At 33.1% G+C, this 26712-nt stretch overlaps 2 protein-coding genes across 7 annotated transcripts in view; one reads left to right on the top strand and one right to left on the bottom strand.

The window, feature by feature from the left end:
• The window catches only part of LOC130902448 (RNA-binding protein Musashi homolog 2), a 642276-nt gene that overhangs the window by 519305 nt on the left and 96259 nt on the right, over nt 1-26712 (top strand). The gene's annotated exons all lie outside the window — the stretch shown is intronic.
• The window catches only part of LOC130902449 (uncharacterized), a 135936-nt gene continuing 115585 nt past the window's right edge, over nt 6362-26712 (bottom strand). The window contains exon 6 of the mRNA XM_057814604.1: nt 6362-6652. Within this exon, the coding sequence (XP_057670587.1) occupies nt 6542-6652 (111 nt within the window). The 3' untranslated portion in view covers nt 6362-6541. The remainder of the gene's footprint in view (nt 6653-26712) is intronic.

Genomic DNA, 26712 nt, shown 5'->3' with positions numbered 1-26712 from the left:
AAAACCATCAAAAAATAAATGAAGAGTGAGTTTCATAATCAGTCATGCCGAAATTATAAAAGGATGGTTGTCTTAAGTAATAAGCTTCACCAATTGGCAATTTGGGAAGATTCTGCACTTGTGGGAAATCGAAATAAAACACCTGTGAATCCGGTTCTTCTCGCTTCATAAATATATTGAATTATCTTGCCCTTAATTTGTGAATACACAATTTGGTTAAAATAATCACAAGCACAAACTGCATACATCTGAAGCTGGGCTTTTCCGAATACTATGTTGACATTTTTTGAAAATGTATTATAAAAAAACTGTTTCGAATCTTCAAAGCTTCCTCAACTGCGGATTTGTACATTTTCCAAAGCTTCTTGATATTGAGGGTAGAGTCTCCTGGATTTTTGTCTATTATAGTAGCTTTCAGTGGCTAATAATTTATTTATAAATTCAATCACTTTATTCAGAACGATGATCTCCCCTTTTATTTTTTTAATATCCTAACATTATAGTACATGTAATTGTATGCAGTCTTTCCAAAGAAATGCCGAAACATTTACAATCATTTTGCTGCTTTATACTGGGTGTCCGCCGGGAAAGTATACTCGTAATAATTTTGCCACCAATTTGGTAAACATTAGTAAACATTTCATATTTGGCAGTTGTGAAGTAGACACGTGGCAAATTTATTTTTGAAAAATATTCGGTAAAACAACGTGTTTTAATTGTTAAAACATTTAATCAAAATCAATCATCGATTACTGTGACGATGAGAAAGTTACGTGAAATTTTTGGATGAAACAACGTGCCAACAAGACGTACTATTTATCGTGTAGTGAATGATTTCGAAGAAATAGGAACTGGTTTTTTCGCCACAATAATACACCTGCATACACAGCTATCTTCATTCAACGGTTTTCCTATAAATTGAATGGTACCACGAGTATCTTCTTATTTCCACCCTAGAAAAGAGGCAGAAAAGGACAACTAAAACTTTGAAGATGTCAAGAAAAAAACGAGGATGCAGACCAAATAAAAAAAATGTCTGTAACAGTGGAATGACGGTTGGGACAAATCTATTAGTTGTAATGATTGAAAAATTCTTAGCCTACTATAGAACCAAGCAAAATTTCAATGTCAAAATATTTTATTACTTAACATATTATCCTCTTAATTGCATCCATTTATTACAGCGAACCTGCAACGTCTCTAGACCTTTCAAAAATGTCCATTTTGCAGCAATTTTTCTCATGACCAAATTGACATGTGCTATATCATGAACGTGTTCGTATGAAATATTCAGTGCTTCAGATATCCGTTTTAACTCAATTCGACGGTCTGATAAAATCATATCATGAACTGCATCGATATTTTCGGGGACCGACTCAGAAACTGGCCTTTCCGATAGGTCATTGTCTTCATTGGAAAATTTACCTCTTTTGAAGCTTGCAGTCGAATTTCTCACGGTCGCATAGGAAGGACATTGATCACCAAGGGTATTAAGCATATCTTTGTAAATCTGCTTACCTCTTAACCCTTTTAAATACAGGTACTTTATGATGGCTCGATACTAGATTTCGATTTTCACAATTTCGGTGGACATCTTTTTTCTTTTAATTTATTGCGTAACTCTGGTTTACTTTTTTGACATCCAACTTTACACTGACACTTCTAATAAGTTATTGTTCGTTGCTATGGTAATGCAATATTTTGTTTATGCTTAGAACCTTGGCTCACTAGATATCAATACATTCTCGTATACTTCAACATTTGAACTAATTGAGGTTACTTGAGTTTCACTGTACCTCTCATCTCTTGTATCCTCAATATGCAGAGGACCCTCTCCGCAAACGTATTTTTCAATTTTTCTCACTATTCTCTCAGATAAGCGTTTAGGTACATTAGTTTCACGGATTACAACCTCTAGAAATATAAAGGTATTGGAATTATACAATTCAGTAACCCATTCATTGATATTTGACTTCTTATAATAAACACCCTCGCCCTCAATCAAAACTTGGAAGTGTTTGCTACCACATTTTTTCACCCTCATGTCTCCTGTCTGCTTAATGTACAAATGATTTAAGAAATAGAACAAATCACTATAAATATAGCACAATCACGAAAAAAAAATGATTTCTTTACCGAGTTATCAACTTTATGTAGCTGCCCATTCGTACTAAGATCTGCAACTTGAGAATTAGATTAGGACATGTTTGTACCATCGCTGAAACTTCCTTCTGCAAAGGAGCTTGCAGGGAACCAATCTTCATAACTATTTCCTTTGATAAACCCAGACCTCTTTGTGATAAAAATATTATTTGTTATAGTTTATCTTGGCTGTACTAAGTAAAACTCAGCTTTTTCTCGTTCAATGGCGTCATCTCGATTGGATATAGTCATGTGATAATGAGTAATGAATTTAAGACTGGTAACTAGGTTCTTAAAATGTTATTTTAGGTTTTTAAAAAGCTGAGTACCGTAACGTTTTTCTCGTTTATTTATATTCTTTCTATTCGTGAAGTGGATATATAAACACTGTCTCTTACGTTCTTAATTTATTTAAACAATTTCCACTACACTTAATTAACTTATATAATTTATTTAAATTATTCAGTTACTTTTCTATTTCGTTCTGTTCACTATTACTATTTATTATAAAGTAAACTCACTAATTTATATATCCAAACAAAATTCTCAAAAGTTCTAGAAAATAAACAAAACAAATAAATAAATTGACCTCCCTAGAAATTAATACAAAAGAAACAATGTCAACAAATCGCCCGCTGTAATAAAAAATTGAGTAAAAAAACAGACATCAAACGTGCCGCACGCTTTCGCTGAATTCCACTACAACTCAACAGCGCCAGCTTCAGGACCCGGATTGCGGATTTGTGGCAAATAGAGCGAAAAGTAGAATACAAGAAATGGACATGAAGTTCTAAAGGAGATTGAATGGTAATAAGAAACGAATCAGTAGAGTTAAGTATTGAATCAATAGTTGAAACGATAGAACGCAACAAGATAGAATGGTTGGGATACATGAATAGAATGACAAATGAGAGACAACTATATGAGAAGCAGCAATTGATAAACAGAGGAGAGGTTGACCTTAGAAAACTCAGAATAAGGAGATGCCAGAAATATAGGAACAAATTGGGGCAATATGATACTAAGCAATCTTTATTTAACGTGTAAAATATATCTTTATATGAATTCGAAACAAGTGTCAACTGTCATCGTTCCTGTTGTGGAAGTTATGATTGATTTACGTAGATGTCTTTGCTTTTTTGGTTTTTATATATTTTTGTGTTAATATATAGATTGCAGATTGTAATTTTCCGCACTAAATATCTCCACTTATTATAGTGTCATGAACAGAGAAAGACAAAAGTAATTATTTCTTACGTGTATTTTTTTTAAGCAGATTAAATTGTAATTTGATTAACAATTTCCTACGGTGCTTCTAATCCTTTTTAAATAATAAGGATTCGTTACTGTTTTTATAAGGATTCTGGACATAAAATACGTTACCAATATTGAATGTAACAGGAAATTGAAAAGACATGTGTGAAGGTTTTAATAATATTTACATAAAATTTTTTTTGTAGCAAAACTAAATTATTTGAGGTTATAAATTTAAAAAAATGCAAAGTTAGCATGTGAAATGTGTTGATATTTGAGTATCAACGTTGCGGTCTTCGTTTATAAGAACTAATAAAGTTCTCTAAACTAGATATTTTGCAAATTTTGTTTGGTGAATGTCTGTGCCTGGTTTAAGAAATCACGATTGCTCACTATATAAAAAGTGGTGGAATATCAAACTATAAACCTTTTCTTTCTTTCTCTTTTTTCTGCGCTTCTTTGAAATAGCAATCGAATTATTATAGTATTAAGTTAGGAAGTGAGGAACTATATTAAGAGAATTATCAAACTATATTGCTCAAGAAATTAACGTGAAACTTGAACAAATTCCAAATTCCCCATCATAAAAAATCCTAATGGGAATTTGTGTATCAACCGCTCTAGAGGACCCTTCTTAGGCTTTTCACCTTATTCAACTATGCATTTAACTTAACCCATTGTAACCCATTATGTATAGACTCATAGACAATGAGTCAAGCTTGGATGGGCCACAATGCAGGGATGGTCATGTTAAGTGCTAACCCTGGATACTGTTACAAGATTAGCTACAAGAAGTGTGATACTAGGTAGTTCTTATACCAATTTGGTTTCAAAATTACTCTAGGTGATTTAAAAAGGCCAGAGAAAGTTAGGCAAAGGTGTTCTCTTGCAACAGTATAACCCACCCAAACCAGGTCCTCGTTAGCAACGATCACACTATGTAAGACAAGCTTCAAATTTGCTGAGAATCTGCCATATTTTTCAGATTCGCTCGTCCAGCGATTCCCGGGTATTTTCCATTGTATATCAGGAGCGGAACGAAGGGATCACCTCATTTATAAATGAAATTTTAAAATCGTTATTGAATTGTATTTCTAAATATTTTCTGGAGAGGTTATTTTTCCTAGGAAACCAATTTACTATGCCCATTATCATTAACATCCATATTCATTTTTACTTTAGAAGGATAAAAATGTTTGCAGTTTTTTTTTAATCCTAGATCTAAACGATTCACTTTGAGGAAGTATCTGAAACCAAGATTAGAAAATCTTAAACATATATGCGGTAATTGTAGCGAGCTATAAACTATTATTCGCATATACACTTTATACAAACTTTTTTAACCAACAGTTGACGTACTCCAACGGTTTAACCCTAATTCTAAACTCGCATAAGTAGGAGGATACCTGCCTTATATGCGGTATTAGTGTGATGTTAGAATTTGAGGTTAAGTATTATTTTTATATTGAAAAACTGGTTACAGGGTAGATTTCCATGACTTGTCATGATTAAGTAACTTTTTATTCAAATTATGTAGTTATACCTACTTACTTTAGCTGGAATCCAATATATGTTTAAGCAAACATTTAAGTATGTATATGAATAGTAGATTTTTAATGTTACAAGAATAGAGACTGATCTAAAACCACACGAATTGTATCCAAACTGCTGTTTCGTTGACGTATCCTCAAATTATTACGTCGAAATTCCACTTATACCTTCAGAGATATTGTGAAAGTAATTAAAAATTTAGTACTTCAAACTCTCTTATCCAACTATTTGAGTGTCAAAAATATAGCCTGACACAATTCTAAACTGAAATAGTTTATTATATACACATGAAACTATTAACATTACTAGTTTATGGCGTTAAGTTGTCGCTGTCATCAAAAAGACCTATAAACTCAATTTAAGCAAAACCAAGATGAACGCATGGTTATAACCATTCTTGACTGCTTTCGGTTGATTTTTTTTATTAAAAATGGCCACGTCGACAGTGAATCCATTTAAATGATCTTATATCAAAAGGTGGGATACGCTCACGCAGCCCGATTTGTACGTCGTTGTGTTTACGCGAGCCGCTTTTATAAGTTAAGTTGAGTACAGAAGTCTATTCGCCTAAAAATGTAGGACTATTGAATTTGTATTATAATACAGGGTTATTCTAAATGATGGACCCATTTTTAAAAATTCGTATTTATTAAAGTAGAAATGCTATATGAATAATTTTTATACCAATGAAAAGAGGAAGTTTCAAAGATTGTTTAAGGTATCACAAGTGTTCAATAAGGCCTCCAGATGCTGTAAGGCAAACATCTACCAGTCATCTGTGTGTGTGTGTCATCTTCCATCATTTCTAGCACAGTACCACAAAATTCGAGAAGCTGCTCTTTGTCATTAGGGCTAAGAGCCTGCGCGAAATCTAAACGGTAGGGCTTGTACAGCAAATGCCGTCTCAGAAATTTCCATATAGTTGGTTGGGGTATTCCAAGTTCTCTACTAGCTCTATTGGTAGACTTACTTGGGCTGCAAACAAAACTGTCTTCTATCCGTCCAACATACGCGGTCAGCCTGTGCTTTTTCCTTTACAGTCTCTTAAAATTTATTAAACCAACGAGTAATGCTTTTGCTGGTTCAATACCAAATTCAGCACGAAATACCCGTTGTACTTCTTGCGAACTCAATAACAAAGAACACCTTGTGCTCCACAGTCGCCATCTCACTCACAACTGGCAGTGACAGAATGGCGGCCTATTGTCCCGAGAACTCTAGCGGCCGCTTCTGGAACCATCACCGCCTGCCTACACTTGTAATACATTAAAAAAACTTTGAAACTTCCCCTTTTCATTGGTATAAAAATTATTCATATAGAATTTGTACTTTAATAAATACAAATTTTTAAAAATGGGATTTTAAATAACCCTGTAGTACACAGTGAATAGGGAATCTCAGAAAATGATGAATAGCGATACATATTTATTATACAACGATAAGTAAGATAAGAATGTGGTAATAAATATACATTATATAAATTGCATAAATTAAAAAGTATAAATCTGTTCCAATAGCTATCAAACTATAATTGAGACCTCATTAATCATTACCTTGATTATTGATGTTATTGCCAAAACTTATGTTATTGCAGCTACTGATTTTCTTCACATTCCTTCTTTCTTGCTATCTCGCATTCGTTCATTTCCACATATGTATCGTACAGTTCTTTTTGAATTGGAAATGTCTGAGCGTATGTCCAAAACTGAAACAAAAAGACGCCAATTAAAAAAAAAAATTATTAATAATTATACGGAACTTGGTGGAAAAAATTCGGGAGTGAGGACTGTTCTTATTTTCATTACTTGTTGCTCTGAGTTCCTTCCGAAATCCTGTTCAGTACGATGACTAGAAAACATACCTGTTTCTCAAAAAATGCAATCACTCTATCCGCAAATAAAATAATTCATTTCTTCTCTTAAAAACACAAATAAGAAGCACGATTGCCAGTCATTCCGGATATCCCGGTACAGACCCGATTTGTAATCGCTTGTCCCGTGTCTCCTGCCTTGTCCTTCGTGAGAAATGGGTTGAGATTTTTGTTAGTTCCAAACAAGCAAATTTGGATGCACTGAAAACTGTTGTGTCCTTCATACTGAGTATCCTTCCTTCTAACGCCTATGTCGAGAGGATCTTTCCTTACATGCAGTTCAAATGAACGAAGTCCAAAAACCATTGCAGCGTTGATTTGATAAGAGTAGTGCACTGATTTCTTGTCTAATTTTAAATAAGATAACGGCTTGATCAATGCTGCATGTCCCAGATTTCTGCGCCCGGGAGTTGGCAACCCTGATCAGAAGCTATCATATGAAAGTTTGAAAACCGTGGAAAAGTCTTTCGATAATAAACTACTTTGGCTGAACTAGCATTATTTTAGTCCTTATCTGAAGAACTAGAGCAATTCCTTAACTATTTTCAAAGTGATTTATGAAGACCTGATTTCAGTTCCGAATAACTTAATGAGGCCATTCGTTGCAGGCGAAATTCTCATAGCAGTCCTATTTATAAAACAGACATTTCCAAAAAGTTATCAATGATCTATTCTGCAACCTCAAAAAAGTGCAACAGTTATGGTATGCCGCAAGAGCGGATTTGAAAAAATAAGGACATGTTGATCTCTCGCAAAGATTGTAGAAACTGTATGATGTATACAGTCTTCAAACTTTTGGAAAAATGCCCTTTAGTGCTTAAATTAACTAAAGCAATAAGTTTCCTCAATCCCAATAAGACCGACAACGGTCCAAAACTATCCATGCAACTGATTTCATAGCCATTTGACATTTTGTTGCAAACAGATGCAACGCCACTACATTAGAAGAAGCAGACAGGGCTTTTAGAGATATTCTGATGAATCCGATAGAGTAGATGATTTTTGGATGGACAGTATCGAAAACAGTAGCTTAAAAAAAGGTGGTGAAACTTCTTCTAATAATTTCTTACGACATTGCGACAGCAGAGAGAGGATTTTCTGTCAATAAGGAGATTTTGGTTCAAAATTTAAAAGAATCACATAGGCAAAAGATTGGTGTACGATTCTCTGCAAAAATTTGGTGGACCAAAATCTATGATATTTTCTAGGAGGAATGCCTATTCAAGATATATAGCAGCAAAAAACGACAAAAAACAACTATGGGAAGAAAACTAGAAAAACTAAGAAAAAAACTGAAAACAAAAAAGATCGGACTTTAGAGAAACAGCTTACAGCAATGGAACAAGAATAACAAAAATAAATTTTAAAAATAACTCGATTGTTTTATTCCACTTTATTTTTTAAAATAAATATTTATCATCATAAAAGTGTAGTAATTCACGGGAAAATGTGAGAACCAACCTAGAAAAACCGGGAGGAAGACGAGTATTTGATTTTCAATTTTTAGCAGACACTCTATTAAACCTAAAATTAAATCTAAAATTGTCGCAGCAGCTAACAAATGAACTTGTCCAATATTTCCAAATCTTTCTTTAACCCTTCCATAGTTAAGTTCTTATTTTAGCATTAAAATCAGTTTTCATTGTATTATATGTTCCACTTAGACAAAATACGTTTGGTATAATTTCACTGGCTGCCACATAGTCTTCTACCGATATTTCTTTGGTTATTACTTCTGGGGTCTCGATATTCTCATAATATTTTTTATAAATTATAACTGCTTATGACAGTCTTCTTTTTGTTATTATTTTTACGGCCTTCTGATGCACAATCCAGCCTATTCTTTAAGCATGAGAAACAAAGTGAAAGATTACAAGGGAATGTTTTTTATTAAAAAGAGGCTACGGAAACTAAGCATTCAGTAATCTCGCAGTTTTTGATTAATTAACCCTTTAAACGGCAACACCGTAATATTACGAGTACATGCACATGCACATATCGATTTAAAAAATCGATTTATTTTATCCAAGGAATCAATCTTCAATTAATGGATTTCATATCGCCATGTCTACGAGAACCCACCCATCTCGCCAAGCTGGGTATCATACAATTATCACCCTGTACTTGCGATGATAGCTCTTATACCGAATTTATTACAATCACTTGTTACACAAAACTAGTCCCTACCTTTGAACCTCACTCTCATTTTAAGCATAGATAACCTTCATAATTTGGTAAATTTCATCAAGGATATTAAAATCATTATCTAGGTAGAATCAATAAAAAACTTCTATTGCTGATAGACTAGATTTACCTTTTTAAATGCAACCACCCACATGAATTGATCTCCATTTGGTTTATCTTTCGCTACAACGTAAAATTAGTCTATTAAGGAAAGTGAAAGGAGTCTTATTATCTATATATTATGTAATAGTTATTATTATGTCTACCCCGAAATGTTTTTGTACGCATTATTGATGACGATATTGACCTTGAATGTCATTTTTTTTTAAATTATACGTTCGGATCTCTGCACACGTTCAATCTATCAATTCTCTATTTAAACGATGTATTTCAATACTGCAAATGTTTTCATATTATAGTTATTACGTTCTGGTCTTTTTAATATTTGTTTTTCCGAGAGGTTAATACCATCAGGTATGTATATTATGTGATGTCACGGTCGTGAGAAACCACTTCTTTTGTTCCGAGAAACTACAGATATAGTAAAGTAAATCTACGTTATATTTAACGCTTGTATTCCTTTTGTTTACAATATTTATTACAATGGGTTTAAACAGTGAGTTATCATCAGGGTGTTTGACCTACAAGAACACCTTGGAGCGCTGTTTTTGTATATTAATCTCACTAAACTAATATTACTAGCTACAGAATAGTTGGGACCATAATAATTGATATTGTCGTTTACTAGGTTCGTCAAAATTATTTAAATCTCAAAGCGATAGTTAGTGTCAAGGTTAAACCTCGGTTTCTTTTGTTGTCAATTTGTAGCTATAATTTCGATATTTTCTATACAGTGTGTCTTCTACTTTATTTAAATATGGAGAGAACTATTTTAATTGAAAAGAACGTATTCGTATCATTTTTCCTATGCTTGAAAAATTTCCGACCTATCGGAAAAACAAGATATACTTTTCCATAATTATTTTCATTTTATAACTTTCTATGTCTATACACTTAGTCCAGTAATGCTTTTAAACTCTTTACAAATTATAGTTGCCATCTTTCTTCTCAAAATAGGCGTTTACGTATTCCGTCCTCGTCTAATGAAAATTTATCTCCTGAAAGTAAAACTTTAATTCTAGAAAACAGGAAGAAAGGGGCGATGCCAGATCTGGTGAATACGGTGGGTTGATTTTAGCCAAGGCGTTGAACGGAGATTTAGGAAGGTTCGTGATCATGATAAAAAAACACTTTCCGTTTCTTCAAATGTGGTTATTTTGTGATTGTTCCACAAAAACGTCCACCATAACTTTTGCTACAAATAAAACCATCTTTGCGTTTTTCGGAGCAGGTTCGCCTTTTGCAATATTTTGGGTCGACAAGGCCTGAGAAATGTTCATTCAAATTTGATCTCAAATGAGTAAACTGGGTGCACAACGTACAAATAGTTTACGTTTATGGACAATGCGCTTTTTTGATATGTTACATTGTATACCAAATTATGGCAACCAAAAGCAGGCTGTTGTTTGAGCCATACTGTGGGTATACCAAATATAATACGGGTCGAAAATGTAATAGGAAGATGTCACAGAAGGACAGCTAAATGTACAAGAAAGTAGATAAGAGCCTCCGAGGAAATATTGAAATGACGAACAACCGCTACCTATATAAGTCGCAGTCGGGAACACATCTGCTTTTAATTTAGTCACTATTGTTCATTTTGTACAAGGTCATGCAATGGCAAGGGATCAATAGTATACAGTATGATTTTTGGGATATTGACGAAATAGTTTGATTGGAAGTGTTGGAAGTGATAATGGTATGAGAGTGAGAATAAGTGAGAAATGGAAATGCTCAATTGCTTAATATGGTATTCATTGAAAAAAGCATTATTTGCTTTTACATTGTCATCAGATAAGCGAAACAACTCGTGTTTATATATATATATATATATATATATATATATATATATATATATATATATATATATATATATATATATATATATATATATATATATATATACTAGCTGACCCGGCCACGCGTTGCTGTGGCTGAAGTTTTTGTTATATTACATTATAGTAAACAATCTAAGAGGAACGATAAAAGAACATCAGACACGGAGTCCACTATGCTTATTTACACAGATGGTATTTGAAAAAAAAAAATGGTGATCTCCTTATTTGACTTTCTACTACTATAACCCTTTAGTACAATGAAATTATTTACGAACAAAGACGAAAATGTTGATGGTGGTATACAAATTCACTGGATTGAGATTTGAAGGGGAAGTACGTTGAACACAATTAATTAAAATGTTCTTACACTTGATATTAAGCAGAAATCAATACAAAATAAAAATTTATCAGATTTATTATTTCCATTTAATTTTATAACAAATAAGTATATTACAGTATAATACAGTAAATAACATGTGACGCTTAAACATCATGAATGAGGTAGGCAAGGCAGACAGTCTTAAACTTTTAAACATTAATGTCTCTTTTTTTGAATTATAAATACTTTCAATTTCAATTTAATTTAACACCAATCGGTGCACAATGTTTTTGGTTAACCTGTCTTTAGCTAACACAAATAGATTCGACGGTTTCCCAACACGTGAACACGCAACATATAGTTGCCCATGAGAAAAACATGGATTTTCCAAATCTAAACCACAAATGGACATTGTTTGACCTTGAGATTTATTTATAGACATGGCGAAAGCTAAACGAATTGGAAACTGTAGCCTTTTGAAGGGTATGGTAGAATCTGATGGTATCATCGGAATACGTGGCAGCAAAACCACTTTTCCTTTAAACTTCCCAGCCAAAATGGTTGCTTCAAGAATGTTACCGGTGATCTTTTTGATGACCAAACGCGTACCGTTACATAATTGAGGCGGATTCAAATTACGGAGGAGAATAATAGGGGAACCAATCTTTAATCGAAGATTATGTGGTGGCATTCCAGGTATATCTAATGAATTTAAAAATTCAATCGGAAAATTTACACTTTCATTTTCATCAACAACAGTATCGATTGATTTAAAAGACATCAGATCGCCTGGTAACAACTGTTGTATCTGGAAGTTAATTTCGTCAACATCAACGTTTTTGGCTGCCAAAATCGCCCGTTGACTGAGCCATTCATGATTCAAATAATTATTCTGTATATCCGGGAAAATACTCTGAATCAATTCATTTTTATCCTGAACAACAGTGCAAAAATTGTCTGGTAGTTTAATGCATTGCGTATTTGGTTGCAGTTCTATTTTACCGTTCCCAATATCTAGTAGTTGTTCGGAAAATATTTGTGCTGATGGATCATTTTGCAATTGTACTCGCATATTTATGGTCAATCGAAGTGTTTCAACACTTCGCCATAAGAATGATTGTTTCAAACATGCATTAATCTCATCCGCGAAAGTTGAGCGAGGTATAACCGGTAAGGTCTGCCGGAAGTCACCAGACAAAAGTAAGATAACACCACCGAAAAGTCTATTATTGCTGTTTAAATCTTGCATAGTTCTGTTTAATGCTTCAAGTGAATATTTGTGTGCCATTGTGCACTCATCCCAAATTATTATAGAACTCTTTCGCAACACTGCAGCTATTCCACTATTCTTTTTGATGTTACACATTGCATCTGGTTTATTATGAACGTCCAATGGCAGCTTGAATGTTGAATGTGCTGTTCGCCCACCATCCAGTAAAGTAGCCGCAATGCCTGACGATGCTACTGCTAATGCGATTTTTTGTTGCGACCGTATTTTGGCAAGAATCAACGATATTAAAAATGTCTTACCGGTTCCACCGGGTGCATCCAAGAAAAAAAAACCGCCTTGTTCAGCAGCAACAGCCAGCATAATCCGATCATAAATAATTTTTTGTTCTGCTGTCAGTAATGGTTCACTGTTCATGATAATTGTTGCTAAACTTCCATGGTCATATTGCTTTTCTCGTTGTAAATCGGTATTGACTAAGTCGGTGGCTGGACGATTAGGTGATGGCATACCATAATGATTAAGTGGTAAATTTGAAATAAGAACACATAAATCCTCGATCAAGACCAATGCTTCATTGTACATCTCTGGTGTATAATCTATGTTTTGGCATTGATTTGTTTGTCTAATTCGGTGCAAGATGTCTTCTGTCATACAATTTTTATATTTTTCCCACAAAGTTTGTGCTTGCGAGGGATAACATGTCGTCAAAATAATTGCAAACAACTGACGAATGTTATTCGGTGTTGATGTCAACGCAGCATCAGCAAGCGTTAAGTCCCAATGGTTATCGTCTTCTAGCAATTGCAGTTCACGACATGCATCCTGGTATGTATTGAATACTCGACCATTAATTGTTCGTAAAAATTCAAAAGACGTTGGTCCGGGAACATTCACCAATAACAAACGTAAATAGAAGCACTCACGTTGCTTTGGATGTACCGTGTAAAGTCTCCCCAATGTCTTAGCTTTGAATATGCCTGTAATGGAAGGATGTGGTTTTCCTTGTTTCCGTGGCTCCCATTTTTTACTGGATTTGTTCCATGTGAAGTAACGTGGAACATCACCATACACCAATGTCTTCGCGAATTGGCCAAAAACATCAGGTTTTTGACACAATGTAAAAAATTCAGTTAGAGTCGTTTTCGGAGCTTCGAACGCTCTTTGGAGAACATTTTCTCCAGTAAAGTATACACGTTGACCGTTTTCAAGATGTATTGCCAGATGTTGGACAGCAGGATCTCTTTCGTGGATGGGAAAGCTGAGAATATGCCAAATAGCTTCATTGCTGCTAATGTATCTGCCCATTTGGTATCGTGCTATTTCGTCATTTTTATTTATGTTTTGTACTTCAAATATGGCCAAATCACTGCCTTTGTTTACATATTTACAAATATACTTAATTGATTTAACAGAACTGCAAAGCTCAACATTGATATGAGCTTTGTAAGTTTTTGAAAGTAGTGGTGAGTATGGTACCACCCACTGATTATCAAACTCAACTTGATTTGGAAAGTTCGGCAGTCGCATTGTAAATGTGTGGCCACCATTCTCAGTACTTCTGCGGCGATACATTGGATAACCATCAATATCCGTGATCGTGTCATTCGTATGCGGCTTTGGGAAGTTTTTTTTACATTTTCCATTTTCCATGCACGGTGACGTCATGTTGAAAGCACCGCATGGCCCATGGATCATGTGTTTGGTGACAATATCAAATAATTCTTGATCAATTAATGGGTCTGGAATTTCGGCTGAAATTATTTGATCGATTTCTTCAGGACGGATTCTATCTTTAAGCCAAACCAAAATGTGGGCATGAGGCAAACCTCGCTTTTGCCACTCTATCGTATACAGCCAACAACGTGTGATACCAAAAATTGAATATTTAACAATAAAATCAATTAAGGATTTCAATTTTTGTTTAAACACCCGTGCAGTTAAATCATGACGATGAATGGCTTGTTGTCCTGGCAATAGTAAAGTTTGTATCTCTTCCCAATTCGGATTACATGTGAATGTAATAAATAAATCCGGTCGGCCGTAATGACGTACGTAAGTCATCGCATCTTGTATGTATTCCTGCATGTTCCGTGGGCTGCCGATGTAGCTTGAAGGTAAAATGAAAGCATTACCGATGTCATTGGGATTTAAATTTCCATCGATGTTTCCAGCAACAGCATCTCGTAAGTGAATATATTCTTCCGATCGTAGTTTCGCCTGGTTGAATCGAAGGAATCGCAAGCGTTCGCTTTCGACCTTAGCATACATATCAACAATGTATTGATGGAACAGCTGACGATATCGAAGGATATAATTGTCTTGATGTTGTCTAACCATTATTCGGTGTGCGTAGTAGTTCATTGAGCTAACTTTTTTATTTCTGTAATCACCTAAAAAAATAAAAAATAAAATGCAATACGAAATTAAAATCTATACATACAGTAAGAAAATAAATAGATAATTGTCAAATTTACCGGTATTTGGATCATACTGTTTGATATTGAGGTGATATTCATCTTGTCCTTGCCAAAATATTAATGGATATTGTAGTGCATCATATGAACGGTGTAGATCCGAAATCGTACTGACAGTGTTGTCTCGCCGTGTAATTTTTATAGATCTTTCGTCAACTGGATCACCAACCATGATAACAGCAACCTCATCAACAGTTGGAGCGTTGAATCTACCAGCATGTTCACCTAATGGTACTTTGTCGGCTTTAATGACGATTTGATAATTGTCATTTTGCAGTCGTGGCGAAACTCTTTTGATCAATTGAATTAGTTGATTGTGATCTTCTAAAAAATTTTCCAATAATATCACAATTGCTCTTTCCTCTGCTTGTTCAATAAAATTATACAGGCACCGAGTCGTCACGCGCTCTTCACAATCGCCCATAAAATAAATTTGAAGAAATTTCGGATTGTTATCAGGCATTGGCATCAGTGATCCGATTTTATGGTACACCTGGCCTTGAATTTTGAATGAAGTTTCAAAATTACGTCCATCGGATGCACGATCGCAAATTTTAGTTGCCCCAAATGACGTCATTTGGAAGCAAGAATTAAATTTGCGTATCTTACGCAAAAATAATTTGGAATCATCTGAATTGCCAGTAAGAAGGGATAATAAAGGCTCCGGCGGAGCGGGTAGAGGTGACAGCACAACTTTTCCTGATGCGCAGCACATGCCGGCTGCTTCATTCCGAAATTTCAATGCCTGACAATATTGACATACTTTATCCATTCCACCGATAGCAATTTTTGAATGCGCTGAGTAGTTAATATCTGGTGCATATTCAAAGGCAAGCCGAACGAATGATGCACGTGTTAATGAGCGGCTGATCCGTTGCCTTTGTCGATCTAGTACTCGTACTGTAGCTATGTTTCGTTCTCGTGCCGCTCTTGTTCTCGTAATATTCTGTCGCAGACGTTCGTCACGCTGTTCTTGAGATTCTTGTGCACGACTTTCTGCAGTCCTGATTCTTTGAGCTGCATTTCTTGTTTCGATTTGTTCTGGTAATTGCTGAGCTCTTTCAACACGTTTGCGTCGTGCCTCTCTGGTGCACGCGTTATTCAGTTTAGATTTTTTCGGTGGCATTTGACATTATTAATTTTAACAGATAATTTTGACTGTCAAATAATAATGTCAAATGCCACCGAAAAAATCTAACCTCAACAACACGTTTGCGTCGTGCCTCTCTGGTGCACGCGTTGTTGAGGTTAGATTTTTTCGGTGGCATTTGACATTATTAATTTTAACAGATAATTTTGACTGTCAAATAATAACAGACGAATAATTAGCAATAAATTAAAATTGCGACTATAATTTGAGATTTAAACTATCCTATCTCTCAAGTTGGATCGAACTGCACATGGTGTGCAAATTTTATTATAATCGGTTAAGTGGTTTAGGAGTCCATTGAGGACAAACATTGTGACACGAGATTTATATATATTAAGATATATATATATATATATATGGAATTAATCACTAATGTATATTGATTTTGCAATAATTCGATTGAATTAACAAAACACATTTGGATATAAGAATCAGAAACAAAATAATTTCTGAACTATGTTTATTCATATATTCAAAGTATAAGTTCAAAGAGTTCTGTTGAAAAGCGCAAAAAGATTTTACAATATTTCTGTTAAATAACCTCTTGATTATCCAGAATGAACAATATATCAATTGTTTTTCTCTTTTTGACATATGAAAACGTTACAACTACAATTAGCTTTATTTCATTAAAATACATTCATGAATTCTAATTTTATTTCCCATTAAGTGGTAGCACTTCATTTTACGTACATTTTTTGTTTTATTCATTGATTTCGCATTTATTGCGCTCGGAACAATTTCTTCGTAAACTCCAATAGCAGTCTACAAACATACAATGATCCTATCGTTCTTAATATCTGTCTCTGTTAAGGCACTTCTGGGTGTCTAGTCAATCAACTGCTCTTTTTAAATAGCGGGGAAATACGATTGACGACTATCTTCTTACTAAATGAATCAGGGTTGATCTTCAGTAGCTGATGTTTCAAGCAGGAAGACACGATAAGGTCCACCAAAAGACCACAACTACGAACTATCTCTCTTTCATAGTTTTGATATGTTTTGTTTTTTACTGCTTACTACTTAGTATGTCAAGACATTTGTCTAAATGACTGTGGATATCTGTAATTAGACACTCATTAACTCCTAGTCTTTAGAAATTTCTAAGAGTTTCCTGATCTGTTTGGCTTGCGACAACCTTTTTTCTTTCAATCTTGATGCGAGGAAGCTCCGATAATTCCTCCAAATTCAAATCTCCAACTAAATCGTACATTCTGAGAAAAATCTTCAAATATAACGTTGCGTTCAAGTCAATATCAGTAACTCTAGTAAGTGAATACATGTATCGGTGCAGTTATTCTGTGCGCTATTAATTACTTAGTGAATTCACAAAAAACGAACTATCAGTCTATCTAGTTGGTTTATGGGCTTTCCCTATATCGTAGGTATTCGAAACGAAAACTGAATGCGCAGTCCTTAACTCGATAGTCAAGGTCACTCAACTTAAATGTTATAAACTTTATACGAGTCTTAGCATTGACCTCGCAATTTATTTTTGATCTGCGGGAATAAGAAAAAATCATACAGTGCCAAACAAGGATCATGTGGCAGTTGACTCACCAATTCAATGTTTTGACTGTTTAAAAACGATAGTCAAAGTGACTCAACTTAAATTTTATAAACTTTGTACGAGTCTCAGCATTTGTCTTGTTGTTCCATTTGCATTCCAAAATTTGTTTGTTTAACGCAATATTTTTACCACACCATATATAATTTACTGTCTGTTTAAATGGAATTTTTTTATCAAATTTTCACTCTCAATCATGTCGCATACTTTCTCGTTTTTGATGAGTATGATTCAAATTTAACTTAATTTTTATAAGGAACAACGTTTATACAGATTTTTTGTAACATCGTCGAATCGTTTATTAGAGCCTTTAGCCAAATTCCTATGGTTGATAGATCGAATCTCATTAAAGACGTGAATAAAACAGTGAATTTTTGTTGAAAAAACTTTTTCATTGAAGCTATTAAAACAGTTATTAATGCAACAATTTATATTAATACTTTTTTTCACAAGTAGGACGTTTTTGCAATTCCCACGAGTGAAAAAATTACTTTATTCACGAGTTTCATACAAAATTTTTTTACGTCAGTAGACTTAACAAAATTCGATAAAGCTTTTATCAATCTTTATTTTGTAATAGTAATATTAAAAGTACAACTGTGAGCATTATTAATTTGAAGTAAAGAAGAAGTTACATTACTATTGGTACTTGAATTGGTAACATTTAACGAGTTCAAAGGAGTAACATCGTCTAAAAATGTATTAGTACTTATTAGATTGTTGGGAGTATCGGGAACATTTACAATGTTGTGCAAAGTCCAACTAGTTGTTCCAGTTAAAATTTTCATCCATTTTATTTTTTATTGAGTCATCTACGTAACCCTCCGCAACTGTGTTGGATTTCCACCCACCGTGCTGCTTTAGTTGAATTATATCACCACCGGAATCCACTAAAGGAGACGCCGAAGAGGGAATTTTTGAAAAGGTATTGAAACCTGCAACTTGGGTTTTGCATTTTCTATTTCTATACTGCAAAAAGAAATGATTTCTTTTGACATTTGTGGTTCGTTGGTTTTTATATTTCTTATAAATGTTTAGATAATGATCGTCTGGAGCTTGCAACAGAAACTTATTAATTTCTTCATAGGCAAATGTTTTAGATTTTTTGGGTCAACTGCCTTTCAGTTTTGAATAAGTCGATCAAAGTGTTGAGGATTTCTACATTTTGGATTTAGTTTCAAAGTAAGCTAGAACACTCTTTCTGAAAAGCTTTTTATGCCTTTTTTAGTACCCCACTCCATAAAAGATTCATATTCCTTTAAATACTATTCCCGGGATTTCAGGAAGAAGATTCATAGTCGTTGCAGTTGCCGATTCAACATCTTCTGGTTTGCAGCTTAAACTTTCTTCACTCTCCATCACTAATAAGAATACTACACTCCTTTTAATTAGACACAAAAGGGATTTTCTTGAACGAATATCAAGAAATAAAAGTGTGACAGTTTATCGGAGAAATGAATTGACATGAGAAAGAATGCGTTCACAGATAAAACAATTTTATAATTGTGCTAAAAAAATGAGACGTTACGACACTTTTTTAACGCAAAAGCGTGAAAAAATGAACCGCTACGTTACCTTTTTTCACGCTTTTTGACTTATTCAGAAATAACATTCTTTATAAATGAATGAAAAAACTTGAATATTATAACGGACGTAAAAAAATAATTTCATCTAATTTAAGAAAATAAATTTTATCTGATCACTTATTGACTTCGATGTTACATTGAATAGATATTTAACAATCTCTCATCGTTTTAAATTTAAGCAAAAATTTTTTAATTGCTTTGAAAGGTTTAAGCACATTTCAATAAAACTGATTCAAGTATTACGTACCAGATAATTTAACACATTTTCAAGGATAACAAAATTATTGAATTGTTTATTTAACATCAATGATAGGTCATAGCCATAAATTCACGACTGAAAATTAGATGGGTGCAAACAATTATGTTTTGCTAATTGCACGCATTAAATTTCAATAAATCAGGATATTATCTTCTAAACCAGTTCAATGAATAATATCAAACGTTATCTCTGTTTATCAAAGAATATAATTTTCATTATATAAATACTTTCATTGTATAGAATATATCTACATATACCAACAAAATACATTAACAAAAGTTAGTGTGTATTTTTTTATATAAAAAGATGATAAAAATTGCATCTTTTCATTTTATCTAAATATCTGAATGTTTTATAAAGAAATTATTTCATAAAAATATTCCAAGTTTTGTTTGTTGAATAGATTTTATCTATAAACACTTGAGAATTAAGTTTTATTATCATAAGGAATAATGAATTTACTCTACTTCAATAACATTTCCAAGAAAATCATGGATTCTTCTAGCTGTATAAAGCTTGTTATATCTACAATTCTTGATATTACTTTGAGCCAAGTTTCACTCGCCATATTGGGTACACTTTATTAACTTATTACCATGGGTTTTGGTTCTAAGTTACAGATCTTGTATAGTATAGGTTCCATTCACATTCTTTTCAGTCAAATACATTTCCTATGTCGGCATTGAAATATTTTTAATTTTATAAGATTCTCAATCGCCCTTTGATTTATTCATCATTTGTCGTTTTTAAAAGTTTTCCTTTAGGTTGCAATGATACTCATTTTCCACGAGAATACAGGTGCGACCAAACGAATTTAACAGTACTTAGGAATTACGAACCTTGTAGCGTTAATTGGCAGAATTCTAAAATTTTTGGAGAGTAACGGTTCAGTCGGGAAGATCCTAATCATAAATAATTTTTTCTATTTTTAATGAACAGACTAGTTGACAGTTTATTCCGAAAAAAGAATCATTGATAATTAAATATAAAAACATTAAATATAAATGAATTACAATGCATTTAGCTTTAATAATGGATGGATTCTGCTTAGTCTGATCTTACAGAAGAAGCACGCACATTCTTTTCCATTTTATGTAACTAGTTTTTCAGGCTGATAGGTCAAGGCAGCGTGAGACCAATTCTAATAATGCAATAATGGTTTTTTAACCATTAATACCCAAAATCTGGGTTAAAATGGTAGTGAACATCCTCACCAATGATTTTATTTTTATCGATATTGACGATACCATCTCCAGATATCACTTCTATGGGAACATGAAACTAAGTAAAATTTAAAAATAATGATATTATGAAGCAAATGGTACTGACAAAATATTAACAATAAAAACAGTTGCTATGTAATATTATCTGAATAGGGTGCTAAACTGATTAATCTGCATCCAACTCGAAGGAAGCATAATTAGTAATTCAGCTAGTGTTGTACTATAAAAACAAAATAAAACAAAAATAATAAAGTCTTATAATAATTCAAAACACTTTCCACCATTCCTTTTAAGCTTATTGCCTGTAATTCGTCCTCATCTGTTTTTTCGAGTTGGTGATTCTAATATAAGAAAAGTTCAAGAACTAGTGTTCAATTTCACTCAAGCAGATGAAATTCTAATAACGGTTCATCTTTGATGGCATGCTTTATATATTTCTTCTATTTGTCGCTATATAAATAACTCTACATCATCTAGTTCAAATAAGTTATACTTTGGCATAACTTCATTTTCAAAAAAGTTTTGTAAACAAACAATGTCTAGATCTAATTTAATCGCACATATTTCCTCAATTACGTGGGTTGCTACTTAAATTTTGAGGTAAACAAATAAAAACTAATATTTATAGTTGGATATGGCTTTATTAGTTTTCAAAATATTCTCCATTAAGATCAATACACTTTTGCATGCATTTGAACCAATTGTCGAAGCCATTTTTCCATTCCAATTGAGGTAACTCAAAAACATATAATTTGATCATATCGGACGTAGAAAAAAATTTATTTTTGATCTGCCGGAATAAGAAAAAATTATACAGTGCCAAACAAGGACCATGTGGCAGTTGACTCACCAATTCAATGTTCTCACTGTTTAAAAACGTTTTTGTTTGAATAGATATGTGAGAGATTGCATTGTCGTGGTGGAGAATGAATCGTCTGCGATTAGTTCCCCTAATTTTTTCGAACACTTCTTGCAAACAAATGCTGATGTAGCATTCAGAATTGACCTTTCTACGTTGCTCCAATGGAACGGTGACGACATGTTCAGTTCTACCGAAAAAACAAGCAACCATTTGCTCCATGTCTTCTGTCATGATCTTATAGATGTCTTTTGAAGCACCGCGATTGAATTTTTTCAGCATTCCTTTGCACCAATCGACACGAGATTTTTGGGGAGCGATTGCATACTTTAACGAAGTGCGACTACGATTTAATTCGGAAAACCTTGAGAAAAGTCTCCAAAAGTCGAAGCGAATTGATCAGTACACTACTGTTGGTTTAATACACGTCGAAAGACATAGAAAATCATCTCCGTTAAATTCCATATTTTGACCACCAAGATGAATGATTCGAGTATCTGTAAACAACTCAAATAGCACTTCTTTGGTCAGGAGCACTTCATATTTCAATGGGCCTAACAAGGTGTTATCTCTGTTTATACCATTGTTTGGATTTTGGTCTCATGTGATATGCCTTCGTTATATTCTACTACAAAGGTAGCCGTGTCACTTTCCAGATTGCCAAATCCATGTCACTAAAAAATCCCACTTGATCGACTACGTATACTTTAAATCGTCTTTGATTCTTATTTCGCTTCTAGTGCGCCATCAAGAAATTTTCAAAATAAGTTAATGACTTATTTTGAATTATTACTTCAGATAAGGAGATATGACAAACAAAACTCACAATTTGAAATATCATTTAGATTTAAAAAATCTTTACAAAAAAATAAATTTTAAACTGGAACGATCCATCTTAAAATTGTATTGTCTTCACAAACAATATTATAGGGGGTCTCGTACTAACCATAATATGATGGGAACCGCTTTGGACGTTCTAATGTAAAAGCTTTTAGCTACTATTGAATCACTGTTTATCACATTATTCAAATATGCGAGATGTATTGCAACTAGACTACTGTTTATGTTTAAAAAAATATAAAAATCCCAACCTCTGAACAACTAAACCGTGATTTATTTCCATAAACAATTACATCAAGTTAATCGTCAATGACAGCGAATTGTGATTGCAAACACGGTTCTCGTCACACTATTTTATTAATTTGATTCAAAATACTGAGTATCTGAAATAGTTGATCAATAAAATAATCAATATTCATGTTATGATGATCTCAATTTCTTCATTATCAAAACTATTTATTTAAAACTAAATTTTGTACAACATTTTAAATGATGTTATTTAATGAGTTTGAAAGACACTATTTGGTCCCCGATTAGATGGTAATTAAAGCGTATGTTAAATTCAATACGAAGTTGATCGTCGGTGTTGCATATTTTCTGCGGTTTTCCTGTTTTTTAGTGAACTCATTCATCTGCCAAATGGCCGAGGAAACAATACACCTCAGATGTACCCACTCTACCACAACCATCCACCTACACTCCCCTAAAGTAGTTTAGTCTTCCGAGCCATCTTTTTTGACTTAATATTCTTATAATATATTCCACGTGTGATAGTAGGCGGACACACGCAAGGAACAAACGTACACGAAAAGAAACCCCCCTTCTTAAAACCAACACAATCCCATCAATGTAGAACAAGAGTTTTCCCATATCAGGGTAACTTATGAAATAAACGAAATCACAAATAAAAATACCACAACGAGTCGCTCCTGCTCATTTAAAAATTAACTTAAGATGTTTGATCAAAAGTGAAAAAAGAACAGAAATATGATCTCAATTATTGTTTCATTTTGTTTTCTGGAGTTTTCATATTCTATTACACTTTTATTAGCTTACTTCCGTCTCCGGTTGTTTATTCAGTTTAAAATTTGACATTGAAATTTCAAAGCACTTGCAATGGTGGATTGAGCTGAAATTTTTTACGCAGTCAGCCTTCTGACTGTGTAAAAATATAAATATAAAAAGTTAATTTTTGAAAGTGTGAGTTATGTGTGATATTTGCCGGTCTATCCCATCAAAATTTTACAAAATCGTTTTATTTAGTTTTGCAATTTAAAAATTAAATTTAGTGAATTCCTTTTAAGCTACAATTCGATTGCAAATATGGAAGGTGAGATTACTTAAAATATCTTTATTTATATATTTTGTAACAGAATCGCAATTAGAAGATCAACTGTCGCAACCAATATTTAAAATGAGTATTTCGATCATTTCATCTGTAATATTCTCCAAAATCCACATTTTTTCTTCTTTATTCGTATGATTTACTGCCTTTTAGAAGTTTTCTGTTCGTACCATTCTTTAAAAACATCATTCATGTCCTAATGGTAGTCACCGCTACGAGTGGATTCAAAAATCATTAAACCACCTTTAACAAAACCGGTTGAACAGAGAATGGGTACTATTATGAGTCTGCGCCCTTTTCCTGATGGTGGATTTAAACCAGTAGAGAAATTATTCGAAAAAGCCTGTCTTCGACAACAGTCTAGTCAATCAATCTAGTCAAAATTTATTTGGTGTATATCCGTCGTTGATCCATGTTTCACCCAAATAAAATATATTTCTTATTTATTTCATTGTCATTGGATAATTCCTTCTCTATACTACAATATAACTTCTTTCTATTCAAATTACTTTCTGGAATACATTTTCCAGCGAAAACTTATTTTTAAAAAAGTTTACATAGTGTGGCTTGACTCATTTCAGGCTAATCCTTGTCAACTTGATGCATGCATATCTTCCATCTCTCAACTGATTTTTTATTTGAAATTTTAGTTTTCCGGGTGTTTATGAACTATTTGAAACTCGCCACATTTCTCTTCTTCAATAAATCTATAAATCCAACATGTACTACACAGTTTTATCAACAATTTTACATAAATGTTTGTCTGTAAATGTACACAACTTGAACCTTCATATTATTGACATAAGGGTTGAAATACATCATATTGGAAAAATTTTACCGCAATGTTAATATTACCAGGCATACGGCCACACAAGAAGATATTGCTCGAAGAAACCAAGATGCGTAAGATGTGCAGAAAAACATCTAACCGTGGAATGTGATAATCCAAAAGATATTCCACCAAAATGAATTCGCAGTAGTGAAAGTCGACTAGATAGCTATCGCGTATGCGAAGTAGCCATGGAACTACAAAAAATAAACAATAAATAAAGTCAACTACTTCTGCTCAACCCTGCAGGTATAATGAAACATATAAAACAAAAAAAAAGAGGAATCACAAACTACAACTCTTACAAAGCAAAAAGCTACCAGCGCCTTCAGTCAAAACAAAACATATAGCGAAATAACCATAAATAAAAAGAACCCTCATTATCAATCACCTCCATAAGAATAAAATAATGATGCTATGCCACAGAAAATCTTAGATAGATTGGATAAGATGGATGACCGCATTTCAAAATTGGAGTACCGTGCCCAAGGAGCGATTCCTAAATTTGAAAACGGCTAATAAAATTAGAATCCTAGAATGGAATGCTAAACACAGTAAGAGTTACAAAAATTTAATGTTTGTCTTATCACAGAAACACATTTTACAAAGGATTCTTTTTTCAAATTTAGTAGATAAAAGGTGTATCATACTATGAACCCGAAAATGCTACAAAAGACGCAAGCACATTATAATAATGAAAACCATATTATATTATAAGGAGTTGGATTACCAATTAATAAAAATACAGGCTATATCGGTTAAAATCAAAACAAAAACTTGATATCAGAGCTTTATACAGCCCACCAAGACATGCTTTAAACAAAGGACAATATATTGACTTTCTGGATAGCCATGGATACAGATTAATAGTGGGGGGGAGAATTTCAATGAAAAACACACCCTTCATTAAAAAAACTTGGACCTTTTTACTAAATGGAAAAACTCCGGATCGCATTTTTGGTGAAATTTGTGGGAAGCGATTCTTGGAATTGAAAGAAAACAAAATTCTAATCTTTATTGGAAAATAGGTACTTTTTGAAAAAAATTGATGATACGGCTACGTAATCTTTAATACATAGGTCAAACCTTTTTCCATTGTTCCGTACAGCTTATGGTTATAAAAGACCAATAAAAACCGAAAACATATATTAGCACAGGTACATTTACGATAATTTTAGGAAATATTCAAATTACACTGTTATAATATTTTCAACGATCGTACTACGTTTGCATTATAAATTAGGTTTTATTACATAAAAATAGAAATAGTCTCGAAGTTTATTGTCACTTGGCGAAAAATCGTTCTACTAGCGACTAGTAAATATTATTTACATCCCTTGTATAAGTATAATTATGATGCAATCGGAATATGGCAGTACAAACTGAAGGATTCTGTTGATTGAAAAAAAATCTTTTCTTCTTTTTGTATGTCATGAAAACATGCTGTTGATTCAATTTTCGTCCTGTCGCTCTTCTACATGCAATATAACGGCCGTCTGCTTTTGTGGAAGAAGTTTTATTATTAAGATTAAGAGTTTACATACAAATATGACTCACAACAAGAAAATAAATGAATATTAATATTGTCACTTGTGAATGACTTCTTTGCTGAAAAATGAATTGAATGATAAAAATAATTATATATTAAAGATAATAGAGAAACAGTAAGAACACCAAATCTTTATGTGCTGTTCGTGACCGGGCAAAAACTATCGCTAAATAACAAATAATAAAAGAAATAAGATTAAATTGATTGAAATAAACAAGTTTTCTAGCCAAATTCTATTAAATTCATATAAATATTTCTTTAAAAGTGATATAATCAGTACGACGCTTCTTCAATTTTTCTTTTCCATTTAAATAGAATGATGTTTCTTCGACTTCTGTTTCAGTAATGACTTTTTCATTTGATGGTTATGTTTTTCCTTCGAGCATTTTTTCAGATATAAAAACAGCTAATAGCCGTTAGGCGCTAGATCGGGAAAATATAGTGGGTGAATAAGCAATTCAAAGTTCTTTTTATTGAATTTGATCATGGTTTTTGGTGGTAGGCTGTTTTTTGTGATTCCCT

The sequence above is a fragment of the Diorhabda carinulata genome, chromosome X (genome assembly GCF_026250575.1).
Source record: "Diorhabda carinulata isolate Delta chromosome X, icDioCari1.1, whole genome shotgun sequence".
NCBI classification, from domain to species: domain Eukaryota; kingdom Metazoa; phylum Arthropoda; class Insecta; order Coleoptera; family Chrysomelidae; genus Diorhabda; species Diorhabda carinulata.
This window is presented reverse-complemented; position numbering and strand designations above follow the sequence as displayed.